The sequence below is a fragment of the Pteropus alecto genome, unplaced genomic scaffold (genome assembly GCF_000325575.1).
Source record: "Pteropus alecto unplaced genomic scaffold, ASM32557v1 scaffold8, whole genome shotgun sequence".
Taxonomy (NCBI): Eukaryota; Metazoa; Chordata; class Mammalia; order Chiroptera; family Pteropodidae; genus Pteropus; species Pteropus alecto.
The window spans coordinates 17189250-17200021 of record NW_006494609.1 but is presented as its reverse complement, the minus strand read 5'-3'; the positions used below and the strand labels follow the sequence as shown (position 1 = coordinate 17200021).

Sequence of the window (10772 nt, the reverse complement as noted above, 5' to 3'; positions counted from 1 at the left end):
CGGGGCAGTCGCAAGTCTATGCAGAGGCACCTTAATGCGTACTGGGAGGGGACTCGGTTTCCCATAGCTGTCTCCCTGCTGCTGCCCACCGACACCCTCCCCCGCAAAGCCACCTTGGCTGAGCAGGCTTCCAAGTGCTCTTCTCCCTGGCAGGGGTGGGCAGCTTCTCACTGAAGTTTAGCACCTGGCGGGGCCTGGCCTCAGACCACCTGTGGCTACCTTCTGCTGTGTCTTCTTCATCTCTGGGTGCCATCTGAGCTCAAGCTCAGGCATCTTGGAGGCATCCTCCTGCTGCTCAGTGGGCATCTCCACCCAGCCCAGTGCTGTCCACCACCGGCCTCTCCCGTAGTCTCCCGTGGGAATTTGCCCTGCAGCAGAGTGTCTGGCGCAGGCTGGTGGGTGTGGCCCGCAGACTCACATAGGCCTCACCCTGTCATTAGCAGGCAGTGTTTTTCCCTCCCAAACCAGGGCACAGACCCAGATTCTGGGTCAGTGTCTGCTACCTGGCTCTCGGCTTCCACCACGGCGGGACTACTGCCCTCCCCTCAGCCCGTCCTCTGTCAGGGGTACATTCTCATCTGCACCTCTCAGTGAACGGAGCCCAAGGGGGAGGCCTCTCGCCTCATCTGGTCACACAGCGTATCTGACCAGATGCAGTACGACAGACAGACCTGCCTCTCTGGGTGAGGGAAGGTGGCAGCTCAGGGCCTCGTTCAGTGGCTCTTCCTGCTCCTGGCCGCTCTGGGGCCCCATGTCCCCAAGGCCTGGCTGGTGTGGTCTGTGAGAGCATCTGGATGTGGCTGAAGCCACGCCCGAGAAACAGCCAGTGTCACCTCTTTTCTAGAAGGCTTCCCTGGGTCACGCGCTCCATATAGCTTTGGGGATGACAGTCATGGCACTGCTCAAAGCAGCATCCCAAAGTCAGGAGGGACACTGCCCACAGATCTTGGTGCTATGGTCGTATGATGCCTGCCGTGAAACACCACGGAGCGGGAAGCACGATTCAATGCTCTTGCTGCTCGTTAGAGCTGACGGAAAAGGCAATGAACTTGGTACATCGGGCCCATCGCTCTCCCATTCCAGTATCAGGGGGTCAGAAAGCTTCTCAGACATCAGCACCGCTCCTCTCTCTGAAAACCTAAAGATAAGAATTTCATTTTATTTTTAACCTTTTAAAAATTCATTCTAAAGTCATACCTGTTTCTTCAAGACAACTGAGAAAATACAGAAAAGTAAGGGAAGAAAATCAATCATTGTCTCATTACTCCACACAGCAAATAGGCTATCGGAAAACAATTTGTAATTCTTTTGAATGATTACAAACTTTGATGTGAATTTGTGACTCCTGTTACACCTAAGAGAAACTACGTATTTAATTGTCTATTCATCTCTTTTCGGTTCCCTTCCTCAAAAGGTCTCCGTGTGAGCTAAGGTAATAGAGCTGACAACTGTAGAGTACTTGAAAAAGAGCAAACGAAAGAAATGGAGGCTAAAGGGAAAGCCCCCGGGAAAGCCAGCTCTTATCCTTTTCCCATAGATCACGGTGGCCATGGTTGTGTTGAATATTTAATGTCAGGACTACAGGCTGATCGACCTGCAGACCCATAATGGTTAAGAAATATGGTCGTTGCAAAAGATATAAATGGACTTCATTAGGGAAGCCACCGCCCAGCAGGTGTGGTCTACATATCACACTGCTGCCTTGGGTATCGAGGCAAAGTCCCCAGGGAGGCAGTGTGGCCACTGCTACTGAGCCTCCATCACCTGCCCACTCAGACCAGCTAATTTCATCGGCCTTGGTTTACTTTTCCAAGAGGCCATGGAAGTGTAACTAATAAAGCAAGAAAAGCAGACCCGCCTGGCTGGCTCCGTGGACTTCTTCTGAATGTGCTGTGAGTAGAGTATCTTCGCTTTGAAAAAGCCAGATGCTTCCTTTCTCTTCCATGTGAAGTTTGCTTGAGATTGCAAAAGGATACAGCTCAGTCCCAGGGTGGGCTCTGGAAGAGAATTCTGGAGGAGTTTCAAATCGGAGAAATCCCTCTCTTGAAGAGTGAGGCCCTGATTCATTTTCATGGATGTCTAATTTTCATGAGTTCTACCTCCAATGCTTTTCTGGAGGAGAATCCTTAGTGGGTGTGGGGATGGGGTTGTCTTAGGAGATAAGGGGACCCCTCCAAGTCAGGTCTGCCCATAGCCTGTGGTCTGGCTATAGTCAGCCTTGTCTGTGAGCTGTTTGTGTATTTTATCTCTCCCCGAGGATGGAGGCTGCATCCATCAAGTTACTATTTCATGGAGGAAGTGATACCAAGAAACCCATGTCATGCATTTTTGCGGAATCCCCTTAAGGAATTGGATTCTCACTCTGATCCATCAAAATGCATGTTTTGACCTCCGACAGCTCCTTTGTCCACTCTGGGCCTCTGTTTCTCCTTTATAGCACGAGTGGCCCCAAAGTTGATGATTGCTCAACCTTTCCAACCCCCATATTCCCTCATCCTAGAAAGAAGCACCGAAGGCAGGAAGAACAGACCAGGCGGAGAGCTGGAAAGTACTTGAAGGTTTGGAGAAGTCTGTGGGGCTGTCTGGGGATGCTGATTCTCCGGGGAGAACTCCGTGTTTGGGTTCCAAAGGAGTCTGCAAGTCAGTCAGCAGCATCAGTGTGGACCGACCCTTGGGCATCGCTCAGAGCCCCAGTGCCTTGAGCATAGTGAAGGCTCAAGCTATTTCTTAAAATAATGAAGGCAGAGGTCTCCAGGGCAAATTGAAAGGAGAGGTGATGGACTTGTGCTCCATCTTCTTTGTTTCCCAGGAAGGAGGATAGAGTATATTGCAGTGGTCATTAGATTTCCTTCATGGGTCTCTACCTTCCGCCAGGGGAGGGAGTATGCCTTGCCATCACTTTGTCATGTGCTTTAAAAAATGATGACTTCTAATAGAGCGATCACTTCTAAACAATATCGATCGCTTAAAATAGGCGGACCACAGACCCACCTGGGATGTCCCCTCAAGTCCTGCACTTTGGTGCCAGTCTTTGAATGGCCGGAGCACGTCATCGGGAAGGGCCCTCACATCCCAAGGGAGGGCACTGAGCTTACCTGAGTCCTGTGCACTCTGTGGGGAACTCTGGAAAGGACTGGAGGAAAGCTGGGGTCTCAGAGGGCCTGGGAGTCCTCAGGGCAGGACACTTGTGTCCGGCCAGTGCAGGAAGAGGCCCCTCAGTGAGAAGGGACATTCTGGCTGGCTCAAGCCACCGAGGATGGGGACTCATCCAAAACATCCTAAACTGTTTAGTCTCATCGGCCTGAGGATGGGCACCACATAAGCTTCTTCTTGTGGTCACTTCTGTCCCAGGGAAGAGAGATGGCATAGCAAACTGTCAGAAGGGAGATGGCCTGGGGTGGGTTGGGGAGGTCTCTGCCTTCTGAAGTAAGTGGTTCCAAACCACCCCGCATTGACTGTTTCTTTTGTAACCGGCGTGTGGTCTATTTGTTGGTGTATTGTTTTCCCAAAGTACTGGTGATAACAAATGTGAAAATACTCCATGAAGTTAAATGTTAAATGTGCCGTCACTTCTCACTTTCCCATGCCTTCGTTGTTTGGATTGGCTGATCCCAACTACTAAGCTGATTAGGATGGTGTGGGAGGTGAGAACGGGCCAGCTGCCCACCCGCGAGCCCTCCCACGAGCAACGCCTTTGTGCACAGACCCAAGGCGCCTGAGCCCTTGTCCAGGGGGCCCCTGGTTCAGTCCTGGTTTGGATCTGTCTTTAGGATGAATGACTCATGAGTCAGGCCCATGCTATTTTGTCTGTTCATAAGAGAAGGAACTTATTTTCCCAAATGAATGGGGAATTGGGGCCTAGGATGGTCAGAGGAGAATTAAAGTTCTGATGCTGGCTTCATCCGCCCCATGTGTAACCCACCAGCCTCAGTTTCCGTCTTGTTCATTTTCTTCTTTATTTTGTTTACTTATATTATCTAGTGCGACAACTGGCCTTTCCCCCGCCACCCCGCCTCTCTCTCTCTCTCTCTCTCTCTCTCTCTCCCTCTCTCCCGCTCGGACGCCTCAGAGTTAAGAGGCTGGCGTGTTCTCAGGGAAAACGGTTGGCTGATCTGACTTTGGTTACACTCTCATTTCTTTACTCATCAGTGTGGTAGGGGATGAAGTGTTATATCATGGCCTCGCCTGGGTCACATGCCCACACTCTGGGGTTTTCCTATTGTGGTCCAGTGGAGTAGAGGGAAAAGTTCCTCCAAGGACTCGAGATTCTGTCACCATAAGATGGAGAAGATGGGTACAAAAATGAAAGCTGTTTTCTATACTCGGGCTCTCGTTTATGACATGGGGACCATCATTTCTAGTCCCCGGGGTGATCGAAAAGGTTAACTGCTAAAATGGACGTCGAAACACTTATAAACCACTGTGCGCGGCACACGCTGGTCACTGTATTACTTCTTTCATCTGGTCTTGCTTGTGGGGAAGATGGCAGCAATGGGTTTGCTGCTGCTGCTGCTGTTGTGGTGTTTGTTGTTGTTGTTGTTGCTGTTGTTTTCCACTGACCTCAAGTCTACTACTCCACAGGACAATTTCCAAGGAAAATGAACCGCACACTGGGCCTGGGCCTGGTTCTGGCTGGCCTCCTCGCTGTAGAAGGTCTTCTGAAGCCCAACTTTTCTCCAAAGGATCATGGAGCTCTGAGCCAGCCCCAAGAGAGGAAGGGCAGGAACACAGCCCAGGAGCTTGCAAGGCGGAATGCAGACTTTGGCTTCAAGCTGTACAAGAAGCTGGCCTCCACCGGCCGCAGCAAGAACATCTTCTTCTCCCCCCTGAGCATTTCTACGGCTTTCTCCATGCTATGTCTGGGTGCCGAGGACTCCACACTGGCAGAGATCAAACACGGCCTCAACTTCAAGAATGTGCCGGAGAAAGACCTCCATGAGGGCTTCCATTACCTCATCCAGAGGCTGAACCAGGGGAACCAGAATCTCGAGCTGAGCCTTGGGAACACCTTGTTCATCGACCAGAGGCTGCAACCGGAGAAGAGATTTCTCACAGAGGCCAAGAACCTGTACGATGCAGACACTGTCCCCGCCAACTTCCGGAACTTAGAAAATACTGAGAAGCAAATCAATGACTATATCAGTCAGAAAACCCGGGGGAAAATTAACAACCTGATCAATAATATAGATCCTGGCACGGTGATGGTCCTCATAAACTGTATTTTCTTTCGAGGTAAGGCTTGGAAAAGGATGTGTTGGCATAGGAAAGATAGTGTGACCTGGAGACTTGGATTAAAAACCTGGGTTGGCCACTTGCTTGCTCTGGGACCTCGAATTCATAAGTAATCTCTCAGAGCCTCACTTTTTCTATCCGCAAAATGAGTACCTTGATATATAACTCATAGGGCAGTTGTTGGGATTCAAAGTGAAAATGTATGCAAAACGAACTTCGTGAAGTGTAAATTACTCTCCATATGTGCATTTTCCTTGTTACCGATTATACTCACACAACGTCAGCTATAGACAGTTACAGTGACAGCCTTCTCCTCATTTCTTAGATGAGGAAAGTGAAATTCAGAGGAACAAAGCCAGTCGCTTACAAAGCCAGTCAATGAAACTCACTTCTTTTGGCGCAAGGGCTGTGCGCCTTCCCTCACTTCACGTAGATGCCCAGGGTGGTGATATTGTTGATGAGGGCGATGATGATCACTTTAGTGGGGGGCCTCGGTCTCCTATCAGACCTTGTAGATTGCCAGTGTGAGGGTGGGAGACCGAAAAAGAAGGTGGAAGAGTATTCCCAAACCCGAGCACCGTCCCCCACACTATACACATCGACTCACACACCGCACGCGTACACAAAGGTTGACCAACATAGGGGAGCATCAGAGGCCAACAGCCCTCAGGCCAGGCGAGATTACTGCTGAGCTGTCAGCAACACAGTGCTGTTTATGGAAGTTCAGCTCTCCTAAAATTCGCAAAAAGAATGATGGCAGTAGAAGAAAACAAAAAGAGTGATAATAGTTAGACTGAAATCTCAGTCTTTCCAAAGCAGAGAGAGAAAGGAGAATCTGGAATTTCTCAAAGTCCTTACATCTCCTGGATTGGAACAAGAATGATGGCAACAAGTATGCTGATGATGACTAGCATCTATTCAGCACTCACTAGACACAGTCATGAGGCTGTGTTCGCTTTTCCCAGTCTCACAGCAGCCCAGTGAGGTGCCCATCAATATCCCCCTTCTGCAAATGAGGACACTGAAGCCCAGGGAGATTAAGACTCTTGCCCAAAGTTATCCTTCTAAAACAGTAAAGCTAGAATTTGAACTCAGGGACTTCACCCTCAGAATCCTATACTGGGGGCTCTGAAGGTAGTCAGTGTGGAAAGATCCAGGTCTGAGTTTATGCCCAGTGGCATCAAAGAGTCTTCAGGATAGAAAAAGAGGGGTCCAAACACCCAGCCTCGGGAGTTCGCTGCTCTCCAGCAGGCTCCCAAGGGCAGCCTGTTTCATTTTTTCCCTTAGTCCCACATGAGAGTGGCATCTCGAGGGCTGACTTAGAATAGAGTTGAGCATTTTCACTCACATCAGACCCAGAGTGGTGGTTAGGACACTCACGTCGCTTTGTCCTTCTTCAATCTTAAGCCAAATGGCAACATGAATTTGATCCAAAAGCAACTAAAGAGAAAGATTTCATTCTGGATGGAAACAAGCCCGTGAAGGTGCCCATGATGTTTCGTGGGGGCATATATTCCATCGGCCATGATGACCAGCTCTCCTGCACTGTCCTGGAGATGCCCTACCAAAACAACATGACGGCCATCTTCATTCTTCCCGATGAGGGCAAAATGAAGCAAGTGGAGGAGGCCTTGGGATTGGACACTTTTGACAGATGGAAAAAATTAATCACGCGCAGGTAAGGAGGGCGCCTGGTATAAGCAGCTCCTTCCTCCTCCCTTTCCTCCCACTCTCTTTACTTCTTCGATCCCACATGCGCCGAGCTCTTACCTGTCTCTATCTCCAAGTTATTTCTGACCATTTCCCACAAGGCTGCAGCTCTGGCGCTGGCAATGGTGCTTCATGTGCCCCTCGCCAAGCCCCTCTGCAGTCGAGACCACCACGAGGGTACCGCCAACCACACACAAATATTCCTGAAGGACAGTCATCCTCTCTCTGGTTTTAGGAGATGACCCGCACTCCTCCCTTTGCTCCTTACCCAAGTGAAGGATAGGCCCTGTGAGATTTCCTGCAGGCTAGCACAGGTCTTCCAGAGTCTCCTCCTAGCGAACTCCCGGTCTGCCTCCCACACCATGTACGACTTCCCCATGTCAAATTCATGTTGCCATTTGGCTTAAGCATGTCGTGCGTCAGGCCGGGCCTCCCAGCTACAGCACAGGTCTTCCAGAGTCTCCTCCTAGCGAACTCCTGGTCTGCCTCCCACACCATGTACGACTTCCCCCAGCATGTCGTGCGTCAGGCCGGGCCTCCCAGCTAGGGGCACCATGGAGAGGATAGTTCTCTTCACTGCAGACAAGGTCCTGCCTCCGCGGTTGCTTTGGCCCCAGGATGACTGAGAGCAGTGATGTCCACCCCTTCATGGGAAACCTCATATCCTCTTGCAGGAAATACTCTTGTCCATGGTTCCCAGTGGGGAAACTGCATTTTCTCAGACCACAATGAGCCAACGTTCCGACCTTCTGAGCTCATGCAGTCTGGAGGACAACGTCAAGTCTAGACCATCCCACTGGTCCTTAATGGGGGAGAAGAGGGGGAAGAACTCTTCCCATGTGTTCTTTATGCCCCTCTCCAGGCCGGAAGGCCTAGGACAAGAAGAGAAAACTCACCCTTTCCCCAGGAGAAGTGACCAAGGCAGCAGACACACTCCTTAAAGACACACCCCAGCCCACATGTGCCCGGCAGACTTGGGAGTTATGGATGGCTTGAGCCTGGACTCTGCAGAGAAGACACTCCTGCTTTGTATTTGGATAACTAGAAGCCTGCCGTGGTGGATTCCCCAGAGGAAAGGCTCAGTTTTCCCAAAGGCAAACAGAAAGCTCATCGTTAGTGACTTTGAAATATCCATTTTCCCATTTAAAATTTTAAGGGTCCACTCCCGGCCTGGGTACCGCATCGCATCTTTACTTAGTCATTGTGATATGTAGCCGCCTTACAGTATCGGACCCACGTTTTCTGCTTCCCCACTTAAGCATGAACTAAAGCTGCTCTCCCCAGGCACTGGATCCTACCTCCCTCATTGTCAGGAATATCACCCTAGCGACTGTCTTTCCTTCCCCGCATCAACAGATGTGTTCGCTCTCTCCTGAAATAACAGCAGCTGCGTATCTCATCCGATACGCAGCTGCTGTTATTTCTCCCATCATAAAACAATCTTCTCCTGACCCCGCCTTCCCCATTATTGCTCCTTTTTCTGCTCCCCTTTGCAGTTACATACCTTGAAGCCGACCGCCTCGGTCACCTTTCGGCTGCATCTGGGGAAAGTTGTTTAACTTCTCTACGCTTCGGTTTCCTTTTCTATACAATGAGGACAAGTAGGGTACCCACCCCAAGGGATGCCTGTGAGGCCTGAAAGTGCCTCATTCACTGTCAGTCCCAGCGCCTGCCCTGGAAAAGGGGAAAACCTGTCTGCTCACCTGTGTCACTTCTCACTCCCCAGGGTTGTAGATGTGTCCTTGCCCAGGTTCTCCATCACTGGTACTTACAACCTGAAGAAGACACTCTCCCATCTGGGTATCATCAAAATCTTTGAGGAGCATGGCGATCTTAGCAGGATTGTCCCTCATCAAAGCCTCAAAGTGGGACAGGTAAGCCTGCCTGGCCTTGGCGCTGCTCTGGCCAGCAAAGAGAGCCTTCGCACAGCCCCGGGCCAGAGCGGCTGTCACAGGAGCCGTACGAGCCAGAATTCCACCCACCAGTCAGGCCAAGCGCCTACCAGCCATGTGATTCGAAGTGAATCACGAACCTTCCCAGGCCTCATATTTTCAGTCCTTAAAACTGGAACCAATCTCTTGGCGCTGTTTTGGAAGTCGATTCAGTGCCACAAACGATTGACCAAGGTCGGAACATTCATCAGGTCTAGAACGGGTCTATGTCTGACTCCGACTCTCTCTCAAAGGCCTCACTGCCTGTTAGGAATAAGTCATAAAGATGGCCTATGTGGTCAAGAGATGAGCAAGCAAAGGGCCTGTGGTGTCCCTGAGCACCTGCCTGTTGGGGGAAAATTGGGATAGGGTCCCCAGATTTAACAGATATAATACAGCACATCCAGTTAAATTCAAATCTCAGAACAGCAATGATTCTTTTTTTTTCGTATAAGTATGTCTCAAAAATTTCATGGGATATAGTTACACTAAAAAAAATACATTGTTTATTTGAATCCATATGTAACTGGGCATCACCTATTTTATCTGGCAACCCTCTTTTTCAGTGAAAAGGGTGTTGAGGTGGGAAAGATTTCAACCAGCAGAGTTGGGTGTTGGGAGAATCATCCAGTGGGGGAGCAGCACAGCCAAGTAGTGGGTGGTGGGGGCCGTCTGGCGCCGAGCGTGATGGTCAGGCCCACGTGGGGGGATCCACATTGCCAAGCTGAGCGAACGGTCGACATTGAATCAGATTTATTTCCCAGTTTGCAAGAGAAAGACATACAGTTAATAGAATTTTCTCGCTTTTAAGTTTTCCTGCCACAGACTTCCTATCAACATTCAATGTCAGCCACCTCTTTTCTGTAGGCCTTTACTGAGTTCAATGGTTTGTCCCCTTCTGCAAGTAAGTGTGCTGATAGCTGGGATTCTAGATGTGAGCGATGGCTACTGGCCTGCTGGAAAGTTGTTAGGATTTTGAAGAATGGAATGTGTCAGTATTTCACAGAAGCCCATCGATTCCCCAGTGCCAATCACCCACTCAGAAATGCTGACGGTGTCAGGGCGGGTGCGGGGTCCACGTCATCTCCAACAGCTGCCCTGGAATCTGGCTCCCTCTTAACCACCTGCCAACCACCCACCAGGCAGATAAAAGGAGTGTGGAGGAGGCCGGAGGCCTCGGGGCAAGATGCTGCCAACACTTCCACGCCTCCCTGTAATTCCTCACGAGATAGCAAACCCCACTCCATCCTGCATAGCTGATGCTCCCTGCGCATCATTATCTCTTTCAGGCTGCATCTGCTTCTCAGTGATGACAGATGACAGCGGCAGCCCTGCGGAGGCTGGCGCCAGCTAAGCTACTGCTGTGCTGGGCAACTTTGGCTGACACTCTCCCTCTCTGAGCCTCTCACTGTCCTCGGCTCACACATGGTCTCTGAGTGGCCTGGCAAGCAGTGACCTTGCTCTTGGTTCCCACAGGCGGTGCACAAGGCTAAGCTGAAGATGGACGAGAAGGGCACAGAGGGGGCCGCGGGCTCTGGGATGCAGACGCTGCCCATGGAGAGGCCATTAACCTTCAAGGTGAACAAACCCTTCCTGCTGGCGATTACAGAGAACATCACGTCGACCATCCTCTTCATAGGAAGGATTGCTGACCCTGCTGGGACATAAGGAGGATTCCCGTTTGCCGCAGACCTTGACCGTGGCCTGGGGCTGGGAACATTTCATCTCCCTGGGACGGAGACCACTGGGACATTCCAATACCACGTTGTCGTCGTTGTGTGATCCCGAGACCAAACGAGAGCACGCTGGCTCTCAGGGCTTCTGCGCTTAGCCCTCTCCCCACCCATTTAAATGCTGAGATTAGACACCCCGCCCCCCACGCCCACTTGTCTGGCAGTG

The 10772-nt window shown here is 50.8% G+C and overlaps 1 protein-coding gene across 1 annotated transcript; it reads left to right on the top strand.

Annotated features, from left to right (window-relative positions):
* Positions 1-4598: 4598 nt before the first annotated feature.
* Positions 4599-10541, top strand: SERPINA12 (serpin family A member 12). The gene is made up of 4 exons (XM_006925650.1): positions 4599-5232; positions 6640-6910; positions 8669-8816; positions 10350-10541. The coding sequence occupies exons 1-4, from the start codon at positions 4599-4601 to the stop codon at positions 10539-10541; spliced, it is 1245 nt and encodes a 414-aa protein (XP_006925712.1).
* Positions 10542-10772: the final 231 nt, after the last annotated feature.